This window comes from Hyperolius riggenbachi, chromosome 3, assembly GCF_040937935.1.
Source record: "Hyperolius riggenbachi isolate aHypRig1 chromosome 3, aHypRig1.pri, whole genome shotgun sequence".
Taxonomy (NCBI): domain Eukaryota; kingdom Metazoa; phylum Chordata; class Amphibia; order Anura; family Hyperoliidae; genus Hyperolius; species Hyperolius riggenbachi.
The window spans coordinates 33,021,868-33,036,678 of record NC_090648.1 but is presented as its reverse complement, the minus strand read 5'-3'; the positions used below and the strand labels follow the sequence as shown (position 1 = coordinate 33,036,678).

At 45.8% G+C, this 14,811-nt stretch overlaps 1 protein-coding gene across 9 annotated transcripts in view; it reads left to right on the top strand.

Moving 5' to 3' along the window:
- MINK1 (misshapen like kinase 1) overlaps window positions 1-14,811 on the top strand; it is a 189,618-nt gene that overhangs the window by 147,059 nt on the left and 27,748 nt on the right. For 4 of the 9 annotated variants that reach the window (XM_068273951.1, XM_068273956.1, XM_068273955.1 and 1 more), the window contains 7 exons: window positions 1,298-1,483; window positions 4,617-4,748; window positions 7,420-7,656; window positions 9,236-9,321; window positions 10,540-10,649; window positions 11,425-11,513; window positions 13,300-13,323. In XM_068273951.1, coding sequence (XP_068130052.1) covers window positions 1,298-1,483; window positions 4,617-4,748; window positions 7,420-7,656; window positions 9,236-9,321; window positions 10,540-10,649; window positions 11,425-11,513; window positions 13,300-13,323 — 864 coding nt within the window. The remainder of the gene's footprint in view (window positions 1-1,297; window positions 1,484-4,616; window positions 4,749-7,419; window positions 7,657-9,235; window positions 9,322-10,539; window positions 10,650-11,424; window positions 11,514-13,299; window positions 13,324-14,811) is intronic. The other 5 variants (XM_068273952.1, XM_068273954.1, XM_068273957.1 and 2 more) reach the window with 3 other exon arrangements.

Below are 14,811 nucleotides of genomic sequence, written 5' to 3'. Positions count from 1 at the left end.
CAAGCTGTGTATTCAAAATAAAGCAGATTTATTGGTACACTCCAGGGGTTATTTGCAACGCATTTCGCAGGACTAAACCCGCTTCATCAGGCAATAGCTAGTTGGAGTACACAACTGGGGACAAGAGGCATAATTGGTGTATGTTCGAACAATATGCATATATTAATAATAAAGTGCATATATAAAAATAATCAAGCAGTTATCACAATTATAATGCAGGCAATATGTGTGCCGGAGTGCAATGGTAATCCCGTTCAGCGAGAATGCAACCCTAAGGTCGCATCATCAAAGGGCGCTCTGGTGGTCGCATCTGATTGCCTTCCTTTGTAAAACACACCTCCTGCCCCATCCTTCCCTTACTCCCCCCTCTCCCCCTATGAGCACACATACCATTCATCCCATACAAGTACCCTGCATCAATTACCATTGCACTCTGGCACACATATTGCCTGCATTATAATTGTGATAACTGCTTGATTATTTTTATATATGCACTTTATTATTTATATATGCATAATGTTCGAACATACACCAATTATGCCTCTTGTCCCCAGTTGTGTACTCCAACTAGCTATTGCCTGATGAAGCGGGTTTAGGCCTGCAAAACGCATTGCAAATACCCCCTGGAGTGTACCAATAAATCTGCTTTATTTTGAATACACAGCTTGTTGTGTCTCCTTACAGGAGGTAAGTCCACCACTGCCTACTAAGCACTTTTAAACTTTTTAATATCGGATTTTATTCTTTTGGCGCCTCTGTCCTCCATTACGTTATTAAAACATTTGTAATGCGCTTTTCACCCGTAGGACCCCAAGCACATAATCTTGTCTCAGATCAGTACATAGTGACGTGTACAGTGGAAAAAATGATGTGATCATAAATGCCAGACTAAACATGTGGCTTTTTCAGTTTTGATTCAAACATGTCTAGGGTTGAAGCTGTCTTGATTTAGTTTGGCAAGGCATTCCACAAGGTAGGGAAAGCATGACAAAGCTCTGGTTCCAAAGGTTTTCAGTTGGGCTCTGGGAGTGGTCATGTTATTGGATCCTTTTGATCTGAGGCTGTTAAACAAGCCCCTCCTGTTAAACACTAGGCCACTGTATATGAAATCAGTGAGGTGATTGACACCCGTGGACTGCATCTCTGCATATTGCTCTCTTCCATGTTACAGAATATCCCGTTAGTGTCCAATACTTCCTGTAGTGTTGTAGAATGGTTATCATCAATGGTTTGTGAAGTGGATGTAAGTAACGTTTGTTGTACCACGAAACACCCTGAACAAGCTTTGTCTGGGCAGGAGTACAAGCGCAAACAGCTGGAGGAGCAGCGCCAGTCTGAGCGTCTGCAGCGGCAGCTCCAGCAGGAACACGCCTACCTGAAGTCCCTGCAGCAGCAGCAACAACAGCAGCAGGACAAGAAGCCACTCTACCACTATAACCGGGTGGTGATGAACCCTAGCGAGAAGCCAGCCTGGGCCAGAGAGGTAGGTATACCTACACCCATACTTGCATCTATTACTTGTCTGTCAGGCTAACACTTTAAATTGCTGAATCAGGGCACAGGGATGGATTAGAGGATTAAATGAGGTAAGGAATGAAGCAGAGCTAATGACCCTTTGAAGTTCTTTGAAGTAGTTTGAAGTTGGAGAGCTCAGAGAAGCTCTTTTGCATAGATGACTAGTGAAGCTTTTTATTTTCTGTTAAATGGCCTTTTTTTTTAATAACATTGCACCATTCTGTCATATTTGCAATTACAAACCACACTCTGTATTTTAACCACTTCACCACTGAGGGGTTTTACCCCTTGAGCACCAGAGCAATTTTCACCTTTCAGCGCTCCTTCCATTCATTCGTCTATAACTTTATCATTACTTATCGCAATAAAATGAACTATATCTTGTTTTTTTTGCCACCAATTAGGCTTTCTTTAGGTGGGTCACTATGTCAAGAATTATTTTATTCCAAATGTGTTTTAATGGGAAAATAGGAAAAAATGTGGGAAAAAATAATTTTTCAGTTTTCGGCCATTATAGTTTTTAAATAATACATGCCTCCATAATTAAAACCCACGTATTGTATTTGCCCATTTGTCCCGGTTATTACACCATTTAAATTATGTCCCTATCACAATGTATGGCGACAATATTTTATTTGGAAATAAAGGTGCATGTTTTTCAGTTTTGTGTCCATCCCTAATTACAAGCCCATAGTTTATAAAGTAACAGTGTTATACCCTCTTGATATAAATATTTAAAGAGTTCAGTCCCTAAGGTAACTATTTATGTATTTTTTTTTTTTATTGTAATTTTTTTTCTTTTTATTACCCCCAAAAAAAAAAAATTATCAGGGAGTGTGGGAGGTAATGAGTTAATTTATTATATAAAACTATGTATTTATATATGGAAAATGTTTTTGAATGTAGTTTTACTATTTGGCTACAAGATGGCCACAGTAATATTTTGTTCATGCGAACTGTAAGCGTAGGAAGTACGCTTACAGGAAGTTCATTGAGGCTGGGAAACTTTTTTTTTTTCACGATTGCGCAGCTTCTCACGGAAGCATGCCGGTCATTGCTGCGGGGAGTTAGATCAACGAACAGGAACAGTTTTTCTGATTCATTGGTTCTGGTTCATTGATCTCCGGGTGAGCGGGCGGCGGCGTGCTCGAGCGAGCGAGAGCGCGGTCAGCGGAGGTAGCGGCAGGGGGTGCATGTATCTACACTCCTGGTGGGGAAACGATGTTAAAAGGAGCGTAGATACACGCACCCGTGGTGGTAAAGTGGTTAAACTATGAAACAGAGCAGAGCTAATGACCCTTTAAACTACCCTGCAGTAAAAGCTTAGCTGAAGCTGTGTGTCGCTGTTTCTTTGATGTATAAATGCTTCAGAAAATAGCACTACTCTTTCACTGAATTAGTTGGAGAGCTCAGAGAAGCTCTTTTGCATAGAGAACAACTGAAGCTTTGTAACTCTTCCTGTACTGGAAACAGGAGACTCTTCTGTTTGCTACTAATGTTCTATTTCTTATCTGTACTACACATACAATTCATTCATTTTCACTTCATATTCCCTTTAAAGAAAATCTTAAAGGACAACTGCAGTGAGTAGAATATGGAGGCTGCCATATTTATTTTTATCTAAACAATACTAGTTGCCTGGCAGCCCTGCTGATCTATTTGGCTGCAGTAGTGAACTGAATCACACCAGAAACAAGCATGCAGCTAATCTTGTCAGATCTGACAGTAATGTCAGAAATGCCTTATTTGCTGCATGCTTGTTCAGGGGCTATGGCTAAAGTATTAGAGGCAGAGGATCAGCAGGACAGCCAGGCAATGTGTATTATTTAAAATGATAGAAATATGGCAGCTTCTATATGCCTCTCCCTTCAGTTGTCCTTTAAGCGACCTGTAAAAAAAAGTCACCTATATAGAAGGAAGGCTCTGGACCCTCTATAGCAGGGCTGTCAAACTTAAATACAAAGTGGGCTGAAATTGAACACTAGGAACTAGTCGCGGGCCAACCTCAATGTCTACTGGCCACCTTATAAAGTTCCCTGGTGTCTAATGCCCCCCCAACCCTTACCCAGTTCTCTGGTGTCTAGTGCTCCCCCCAACCCTTACATAGTTCTCTGGTGTCTAATGCCCCCCAACCCTTACACAGTTCTCTGGTGTCTAGTGGCCCCCACCCTCCCCAATACAGATTCCTGCTGTTTAGTGCTTTCTCCAACCTCCCTCATATGTTGCAAGTGTGCAACAAACATAATGAAAAGTGGGTAGTCCACTTGAGGCCCAAATTTAATGGCTCTGAGGGCCAGACTTGACATGTATGCCATAGAGCCTTCCCGGTCCTCTCTTCGTGCCCTCGGCCCACCGCTGTCCCCCGTGAAACATCACACTTTCAGGTCTCAGAAAGCTTCAGAAGCACTTACGTCCCCGAGTGCTTCCAAAGACAGGTGCATTTGTACTGTGCATGTGCGATCCAGAACTCGAGCGTGCTCAGTATGGATGTGCTTGGCTTTAGAAGTAATAGAGGACACAAGTATTTACAAAGCCTACAGGAGGACTCCCAGAGGCGTATTCAGCCAGTTCGTTGAGTAATTTTATTGATGGCCAGTGGTAGATTGAGGGAGGAATGGGAAGGCTATATGAGATCCAGAGCCTGCCCTCCACATAGGTATCTAAGTTTGTTTTTGTATTTTTTTTTAAGGCCACTTTTACTTTTTTCTCACTTTTGTGCTTTAAATTATCTTCCAAAAATTTGGAAGGAGTCATTGCTAACCATTCCAAAAAAAAATACTGTGTCCTTGGCTGTCACACCATGCTTCTGGCTGAAGTATGTTGGGTTCCTCGCTGGAACAAGTACACAGTTCAAATGTTATGAACTTTTTACCCTGTCTGCTTGTCCCGGAATCCGTGGCTGCTAAACTATTGTGGCTGGAGGATCAGCATCACAGGCATGCATTGAGTTCAGCACTGGCAGCCTCCATATTCTGGAGTTCAGCACTGGCAGCCTCCGTATTCTGAGGCGTAATCAGGACACGCTGTCTCTGAATGGTCACCCAGCTTCCTGTGTCGTATATTCACCAGACTGACCACATGTTTTTGATGTTTTTGGCCAGGTGGAAGAACGGTCAAGACTGAACAAGCAGAACTCTCCTCTGGCCGCCACTAAACTCAGTTCTGTGGAGTCCTCGGGGACCCCGTCACAGACTCCTCCTTCCCAGAGGCCGCTGGAACTTCAAGATCACAAGGTATGGCAGGCTGTATGTTGCCGAGCACAGCATCACCCATAGCATCACTGTTTGTAAACACTCCTGAAATGGGGCAGAAGCCAATTTGCTTATTTTGCTGATTTAAAAGGAATCTGTAGCAAAAAATGGCCACTAGAACCTCAGGTTGGGGAAGCCTTTGGATTCTAAAGAGGCTTCCTTGTCATCCTCCGCAGGCCTGTTCAAGAGCTATGAACCCTGAAAAAGAGCTTGTTGGCAGCTTGTGTGGGTTCACTAGAGTCGGGTCCAGTATTACACCAAGGCAGCGAGCCTGGGGGACAGGCATTATTAAAGTGCCATCAACAGAAATGGTGATGCCCAGCAGGGGCATTGGATTGTGAGGTGGGAAGTTAACCATTTCAGTCTTGTACATATTGAGTTTTTTAAAATGGGAGGACATAAAGGAGGAGATTGCTTTGAGACAGACAGGAGCACAAGCTGAGTATACAGATCAGGAGTTGAAAGGTAGATTTGGATATCGTCAGCATAAATAAAGGTGGTACTGGAAGCTAAAGGAAGTGATGAGACCATAAGTGTAGATAGAGAAAAGGAGAGGTCTGAGGACTGAGCCTTGGTTAACTCCAAAAATAAGGGGATGTGGATGCCAGAGTGAGCAACTTTAAAAGTCCTATCTGTGAGATAAGAGGAAAGCCAGTAGAGAGCAAGTCTGTGAATGCCCATGAATGAGAGATTTAGGAGAAGGAGAGGATGGTTGACTGTGTTGGCGGCTCAGGAGACATCTAGGAGGATGAGAATAAAGGCCATACCAGTTAACAGATCATTGGTTACTTGAGTAGGGCAGTTTCAGTTGAGTTGCTGGGGTGGAATCCAGATTGGAGGTCATCAAACAGAGAATTTGATGTGAGGTAACAGGCTAAGTCTGAGTAGACATGGCACTCAAGTAGTTTGGAAGAGAAGGGGAGTTGAGCAGGGAAGAGGGGTCAAGAGAAGGTTTTTTGAGCATAGGCGTTATGAGGGCTTGTTTGTGTGGATGGAATGTTGAATGCTGCCTTTGGGGAGAGAAAGGTTAAAGAGGGAGGTTAGGGTAGGTGAGATGGTAGAGGATAGATAAGGTGAGAGGGAATGGGGTCAAGGGGGCATGTAGTGGGATGAGATTTAGAGATGAGCAAGGAGACAGTCCTCAGCAGAGATGCAGGGAGTGAGAGGTGGAGGTGGGGGCCGGAGGGGGGAGTTGAAAGTAGCATACAATAGTTAAGGGTTGTGAGTCTGGGAAGAGATTAGAGAGGAGATTTGACTGCTGAGAGTGTCTATCGGAGTATGTTTAGAGCTTCTTCTTTGTAACTTTAAAAGTGCACACTCAAATAATTTTTTCGCCAGCGCCATTCAGCTATCTGGGATCAGTGTTTCAGTAGTTGAATCTCCTTGTTAAGCCAGGATTGTCGATGAGCCCAATGAGGGTAGACCATGGAGGGGGGAACCACAGAGTCTAAGGCAGAAGTTAAAGAGAACCTGTAACAAAAAAGTGCCCCTGAGGGGTACTCACCTCCGGGTCCCAATGAGGCTTCCCCCACTCCCCTGTAGCTGTAGGCAATCCAGTGCTGGCTCCCCCGAAGTGGCCCAGAATCCTCCCTTGATGAGCGCTGATTTATTTACCTTTCCTGGCTCCAGTGGGGGGCGCTGTTGCGACTCTCTGCACGGAAATAGGCGAAAATCGCCAATCTCCTTCGAGTCCGCTCTACTGCGCAGGCGCAGTAGACTTGCGTCTGCGCAGTAGAGAGGGCCGATAGCGATTGGCTATTTCCGCCTATCTCCGAGCGGAGAGCCGATACTGCGCCTGCGCTGGAGTCCGGAAGGTAAATATTTACATCCCTGCTGTTCGGGGAGCTTTATCTCTGCCGCCGTGGGATCCGAGGAGGACAGGGGAAGCCTCAATAGGATCCGGAGGCTTCCCCCACCCCAGGTGAGTACCCCCCAGGGGAGATTTTTCTCATTACAGGTATTCTTTAAGGTGTGATAGTGAGCAGCTGCTAGCTCAGGGTCAGTAAAGGAGGGTAGAGGAGAGCGATTGGTAGTGTTTGGAGGTTGACATTGTGAATGTTTCTTGACTTGACTGTGTATAGAAGTCTGCCATGTGGATGTGTAGGGACTAAATGGAATGATGTTGAATTTGAGCAAGTTCAAATTCAAAGTGGTCAGACAATAGAAGGGAAGAGTTGGTGAGGTTGGCTTGGGAACAGCAACTAGTGAAGATTAGGTTGAGTCTGTGGCTGTCAGCATGGGTTGTAGTGGTGGGCCAAAGCGTGAGGTCAGTGGAGGTGGTAAGTGGCAGGAACTTGAAGGCACAGGAGGTTGGTGTCGATGGAGATGTTGAAGTCCCCAATGATGGCTGAGGGAATGTCAATGGATAGAAAGAGTGCAAGCCATGCTGAGAAATGGTCTAAGAAAAGACTTGCTGGACCAGGGGGACCATAGATGACAGCAATCTGACAGTAAAAGGGGAATAGAACCGAATTGAGTTGAGTTTAAAGGATGAGAAGCAAAAATCAGGAGGAAGGGGGATAAAAGAACAGTTTGCTGGTCTCCACCAGTCATACATCCTGGATACCTGGATTGATGGTGTGCCACTGTAACTACTACTGTTTAGTTTTTATTTGTTTCCATTCATTCATCCATCCATCCATCTCTCCTTCAGCCACACCGCAATGTTCCGCAGAGCCGCATAAACCTCAAACCCAGCCCCCGTCCCAATTCACTGCAAGATCCAACACCTGCTCCCGTCAACAGCCGCCAGGCAGCCATCATCCCTCCAGCCTCTCGGGGGCAGCTTGCCCGTCAAAGCTCAGACCCCTCACCTGAAGGGCTTATGCCCTCCGCCCGACCTGACAGGGGACCCTGGGTGAAACTGGAACCAGAGACCCAGCCTCCTAAGGTAACGGGGGACATGGCCGGCCGCCAGTCTCTGCAAGTGCTTCCTCTCCTTCCTATGGCACTGCCTTTAATTCTTCCTCTCCTGCTAACTACAACCTGTCATAGAAGCTGCCGCTACACCTTCTAATCTAGTGTTTTCCCGACTCAGCTGCGAGCACCCACACAGATTCCTTCCTGCCTCTCTGTGGACCTCTCCTGCCAATATTCTCACTTTCAGTGGTAGTAAGTTCACCGCTATCTCCAGAAACGGCCTTGGAAGACCATAGAAGCCAACATGTCCTGTCTGTTCAATAAAACACTGCAAATTAATTCACAGCATGCTAATATACTGTATAGCTGGGGTCAACACTAATGTGTAAAAGCGCCTAGACACCACACCTGCTATGTTGTACCATTGTCTGGTACTGACCTCCGTTCTCATTTTAATTGTAATTTTCTGCACCTCTGAGTATCGCAGGGAGCAGATCCTATTATTAAAAATAGGGTGGAAGTCTGTTTGCCGCGTTGTGGCAAATGGAACGCAAAGTCTGGTTCTGCTCTGTTTTTTTGGGACGACCAGATCCATTTCCCATAGCAACCTATGGTGCAAATGCATGCGCTAAATACGCCAATGCAGTGAGAAAATGGAATCCGAATTGAACACTGAATCAGGTACTGTGAGCTATAACAGGCAACTGGTGAGAAGGAATTCTCCATGTTTCCTTGTGAGTCAGTTTACGTTACATCTATGCGTTATATGTAGACGTGAACGGACCCATAGGAAAGTATGGAAAATTCAGTTGTCTGCTGCATTATAGCTGACTGCAATTGAGTCAGCGTACGCCCAGCCTTTTTCCATTGGAGGCAGGTGGCCATGCATTTGTACATCAAGCACATGGCACCTGCGTTGCTGTCAATTGCAGTGTCCGTCACGTTTAGTGACAATGAATGGGACAGCGGTGCCCTGCGGACCAAAATATTAAATGCATTATTTTTCAATAAAGTTGAAAAATAAGAGTACAAGTACCACAATGGCAGCACTGCAAGATTCCCATGCAAAACTATGTTTGAAAAAAGTATGCATGCAAAATATGTAAAAATTTGCATAACAACCAGTCCCGCCTAATGTTATACAGATAGTTGTATAGAAATACCGGTAGCAAATGTCAGTAGGGGGGAACCCCCAAAAAAACCTGTTTCAGTCATGGTAAACCCACCTATTTCAAACAACCATTTCCATGCCTTAAATACCTCCCAAGTCCAGCTACTTGGCCTCCCCAGCAATAGAACAGGTCACTTCTCAGGCATATTTCTCCAGCTTTCTCCGACTGCTGCTGCTTCTGTCTGTGAAACAACTTCTCACTCTTTTTGCCAACCTTGAAGTCTGCGTCACATGTAACAAAGCTGTCACTGTCTGCCTCTCATTTCCCAAAATCCTCCTTGTTTAGCCTGTACTGCTTCCAGTTTCACTGTTGGATCTGAACTCTGCTTAGTGAGCAGGTTTGCCGCAGACTCGCTCGACTACCTACTACTGCATTTATATCTTGTTTCCGAATGCTTTCATCCAGTCACCACGTATGATCAGTATATTGTCTCTGCAGGTTCCACAGAGGACGACGTCCATAGCTACAGCGCTGAACACGAGCGGCTCTGGAGGAAGCAGACACGTCCAGGGCGTCAGAGCCAGGTGATTATCTCGATTTGTGGCTTATAGAGTCTTTTAGTGGATGACTACCTTCATACGGAGACTCTGCTATTATCAAAGTGTACTTGAGACAAAAAGGATACGTGGGGCTTCTTCCCGGCCCCGTATTCCGTCTGATCTCACAATGTTCTTCCGGGCCCCTCCGTTGTGCTGCTGTGAGCCCCGTAAAGTCCATGACTTGGCTCAGTCAGCCATGTGCACCCCCTGATCATGCTCCTGTGGACGGGAGCATTCTGTGCATGGGCAGTTTGTAAAGACTGTAACTGCTCTTGTGCAGAATTCTCCCGGTAACAGCAGCGCAATGGAGGAGGCAGACCTCCCAGAACCGTGCATGTACAGTGGCCCACAACCGAGCTGGATCCCAGACTTCATAACGGAGGAAACTAAAAAGGACATTGAGGGAGCAGACCGGGACTACAAGGAGCTGGAAGAAGCCCCAGGTAAGGAAAAATCCTTTATGCCCATCCTTTTACTTAAAAGTACATTAGCATGTAAATTTTACAATAAAGCTATGACTGGCTCACAGCGATCACAGGGTCAGGAGCTGATGAAGTCAGCTCCTGAACAGCTAACAGGGCTCTGCTGTCTTAGCTACAGCAGAGCGAGTGGGCTGCAGTGACGGGACAGCAGCGCAATCAGCGGCAACGGCTGGAGCTTGCCGCAAGGTGGCGTGGCTTGAAATCTACGCTCTGGCGGGGATAACCGGTCCAAAACAGTGTGGATTTCAATTACCAACGTCCAGAAGCTGTTAAGTTAGCGTATCACTGACCATCGCTGCTACTTTTTTTTATTCAAGGACCACTATCGCGAAAAAAGTAGGCAGTTAAAATCTGACAGAACTGACAGGTTTTGGGCAAATCCATCTCCTCATGGGAGATTCTCAGGATTTTCTTTGTTTTCAACAGCATTTCCTGAACAGCAGTTGCAAAGTGTAACCGACAAAATTGCGTGCAAGTGAGTAGGGAGACTGGCTGGTATCTTACTATTTTGTGAAACTGCTGTTCAGGAAATGCTGTTGAAAACAAAGAAAACCCTGAGAATCTCCCATGAGATGGACTGGCCCAAAACCTGTCGGAGAAGTTTATGCTGTGGGTAGTGCATCCAGATCAGGTTTGTTGTGTCCCTGGTTCTCCAGGCCTCTCCACCCCGAGCAGATTCTCCATTGCCCTGACCGTATCTTGTGTTTCCTCTCTCTTGCAGTAACCCGGACCTCCGCCGTGCAGAGAGCGGCTGGGAGAGAGGGGATTCCCTCCTGCAGTCTCCTCACCCCAACCTTCCTCAGGCTGGCTCCCTTGAGAGGAACCGTATCAGTAAGTATGTTACCAAGACCAATCACACGCACTTCCTGCTGGCGTCTATTGGCCCAAGCTGCATATGATTTGCATAAAATCTGCATACAAGCTGGAAGTATTAGCATCTCATTAGCCTTCTCTAGTGTGTAGTAGGATTCAGCCAGCAGGAGCCACTTATGCCAAAAGGTTTCAGTGCGTAGAAACGAGCAGCCACCAGGATGTAAGAATGATTTATAAAGCTGTGTATTCTTTTTAAACTTTATGTATAAAGCGCTAACATATAATGTACTGCTGTACAGTAGATAGGGGAGAAATTACAACATTATACAACACAGGGGCATTACAGCATTAAACAATGGTACACAAAATAGTGATGTAACAATGTAGGGATAGATATAGCAGACAAGTCACTGAGTCCATATGGGGGCAGAGAGGAGCTCACGGGGAGAGGACCCTGCCAGATAGGCTTACACTCTAAGGGGTGGGGTAGAGGGACACTTGGGGGGGGGGGGGGGTAATCCAAGGGAGAGGATGAAGATAGCAGGTAAGCAATGGTGAACAGATGGCTCCTTAAGGCCAGCTTGAATGAGTTGAAGGTGAGGACAAGCCTGATGAGGAGGGAGTTCCATAGCGTAGGGGCTGCTCTGGAGAAGTCTTGGAGCATCGCGAGTGAGAAAGTGAGGGGAAGGACACCCTTAGCATGTAGGAGAAGCGGAGAGCTGGAGTTGGGGAGCATCTCTGGGGTAAAGCTGATTTAGATTTGTTAGTGGATTCATGTCCTCTTCTCTTGCAGCTCCGCACAAGCTTGATGAGTCCTCCATTAGTCCTCCAGGCAGCAAGACACCAGGGGAGGAGCACCGTTCTCGCCCAGGTCGCCCCGCTGTAAGTAATGGCTCAAGCCGCAGTACAACACTGACTACCCCCAGCCCCTTATTCTAAAGGTGTGACCACTCCCAGTGCATACATCTAAGGATGTGACCACTCCCAGTGCCTCATTCTAAGGACTTGATCCCTGCTCTCCTTCTAAGAATGTGACCACGCTGCACTCCTTCTAAGAATGTGACCACGCTGCACTCCTTCTAAGAATGTGACCACGCTGCACTCCTAAGAATGTGACCACGCTGCACTCCTTCTAAGAATGTGACCACTCCCAGCACCTCCTTCTAAGGGTGTGGCCACACCCAGTGCCTCCTTCTAATGGCGTTGACTGCTCCCAGCTCCTCCTTCTTCAGGTGTAGCCACTTCCAGCGCCACTTTCTAAGTATGTGACCACTCTCAGCACTCCTTCTAAGGCTGTGGCCACTCCCAGCGCTCCTGAGGGTGTGACCACTCCTGGCACCTCCTACTAAGGATGTGACCTCTTTTTTTTAAGCCTTATGTGAATTTTTTTTTACAAATATAATCTGCAGATTTATTTTTGATCTTTCACTTTTGAAAGAGTTTTATCTTGTGTGTACCCAGCTTTAGTATTCAAAATCTATTGGCCCTCATACTACTTGGCAGTGGCAAAATTGGCCAGTCGTCTGCAGATAAAAGTTGGATGTGTGTGATGGACCTTTAGAGGCAGAGCATCAAGACAGTCAGACAAAGTGCATTGTTTAAAGGGCAGCTGAAGTCAGTGATATGGAGGTGGCCACATTTATTTCCTTTTAAACAATACCGGCTGCCTGGCACTCCAAGGTGGCTCTGTGGTCAGCAATAATAGTCAGTATCTTGCAAGGTAAATCACACTTTCCTTGCAAACTTTTGTGTTCATCCTATATGGTTTATTACTACGCAAATTTATCTGAAACAGCGGCTTCAAATTTGAAATTTCTGTAAGTTATAGCATAGTCCCCTATTCAAGCGGAATATAACCCAGCATTTCAACTTTGCTCTAAAACATTATTTACAGCATATTATATGCAACCAGCATTTTTTTTACAAGACCAGCATTGTAAGGGTTACACACAGAGCTTTAAAGTTCCGTGGATAGAAATGCAGACTCATCCGAAGTTTAGATAGATACATTTAAGTAAACACAATGTAACAAGTGAGGAATGTTACACACTCTCTGGCTGTCCTCCAGCTCCTGCACAGTCAGTGTGTCACATTCCACACTTGTTACATTGTGTTTACTTAAATGTATCTATCTAAACTTCGGATGCGTCTGCATTTCTCTCCACGGAGTTCTCCTGGAGTCTATTCACAGCTGTTAATTTTGGGAATACACAGGCCGATTCTGGCGCTCGATTCTGCGCCCAATCGTTTTGCCCGCTCGATTCTCTTACCTTCTGCTTGTTTTTCTTATCTTTTTTCAATTAACGTCAATGGTGAATCGAGCGGCAAAACGATCGAACCGTGATCGGACAGGTCTGTCTATCCATCGGACAATTATCTATCTAACCATCTAAATAGCTCAGTATCGAGCCGTGTATTCCCAGCATAAGAGCTAATTAGACAGGATTATCTGCCTAAACAAACACAGAACTCAGAAGTAAATTTCTTCAGCAACTCATTGAGTGTGTCTAGAGTTTGGGTCAGCTTTAACTATTCTTTCAACGTTTAATTTGTCTGACTCTCTCGGTTTTCTTTTCTTTCTGTTTGTGTTTTGCAGTATTGTGTAGTGTAAGAATAGGAAAGTTATATTGTATTGCATTAATCTCTCTCTTTTCTCTACTGCTGTCAGAGTTATAAAAGAGCAATAGGCGAGGTTAGTGTCGCTCTGTGATGATGTTTTCTGAGTTCTCCCTGTGCTGGATGTGCTGCTGTTACAGTGCTGTGCTGTGCCTGGTCTGTATGCGACACTGATGGAGGAAACTTGCTGTGCCTCATTATCCAGACAAGATATATACATACAGTATATATATATATATATATATATATATATATATATATTTACATATATATACACTCTGAGTAATCCTGAGATCCTCTGGTTCACTCTGCTGGAAGGGTAAGGGAGTACCTTATATACTCACATATAAGCCTAACTTTTCAGCACAAAAACGGTTCAGAAAAGTTACTCCCCTCTGCTTATATGCGACTCAGTGGAGCAGAACGGCTGGTGGAGCAGGTTTTGTTACTGGCAGAGGAGCGTAAGGATTGTGCACTAGTGATCCTGCTCTTGCCAGCTGGCTCCCTGCTGTGTCCGTGCCCCCCTCCCCCCCTCCATCCCCGCAACATGGTGTGCAGAGTGCGCTGCTCAAGACTGCCTGTGTCCCCTGGCTTGTGGAGCGGAGCGTGCAAGCAACGTGTCAGTGCAATGATCAGGGATTCTTCCTGTGTGCCAATACCTGTGTCTCATATATATGACGCCATCTAGTGGCATCTTGAGACACAGCTGTATGATCCTTGGGGTACATCTGGCTATGGGGAGGGGTACTGACTTGTACTGGGGACACATCTGGCTACTATGGAGAGGGCTATACTGGGGAGGAGGCTTATATGTGAGTCAATCACTTTATCCTGGTTTCTGAGGGAAAAGTGGGTACCTTGGCTTATATGCGAGTATATACAGTATTCCTTCTCTCTAGGGCTCATTCACATGGTCGAATCAAGTGGTTTCCTCTTGTTCCTTCCACCTTACAACCGTCAGCTGCTGCTAAGTGTAAATAAAGCATTTGTAATTGAGAGAGTTGTCTATTAGGTGGATGTCTGATCAGCCCCTGCAGTAGGCCTGGAGAGGGCCCTGAACCCAGCAAAACAAATGTTTTAATTCTCTGGGTAGCAGGACCAGTTCTTTCATAGGGTCAACCTGGGCAGTTGCCCAGGGCTCCAGGTTCCTAAGGGACGCCACAATTCAGGGACTTTAGAGGTCTCAAGTTTGCAGTCAGTTACAGTATAAGAATGTAAGGGACCCCTCATTCACTATTGCCCACAGCCTGCTTTGAGGAGGTGGGGGAATAGTGTAAAGAAATTATAGAATGGTGAATCAAATGTGTGGTGGATCTCTGCCATCTTTTAACCCTCCTGGCGGTCAATTAAAACCGCCAGTGGGCAGCGCAGCACTATTCTTTTTAATTTATTTTTTTTATCATGTAGCTAGCCTAGCACTAGCTGCATGACAGCCGCTGGGCTGCGGCATCCCCCCACCCCCTCCGTTCGATCAGGCCCATCAGGAAATCCCGTACTGAACGGGATTTCCATTAGGGCTTCCCCCCGTCGCCATGGTGACGGGCGGGATGACGTCATCGATGTC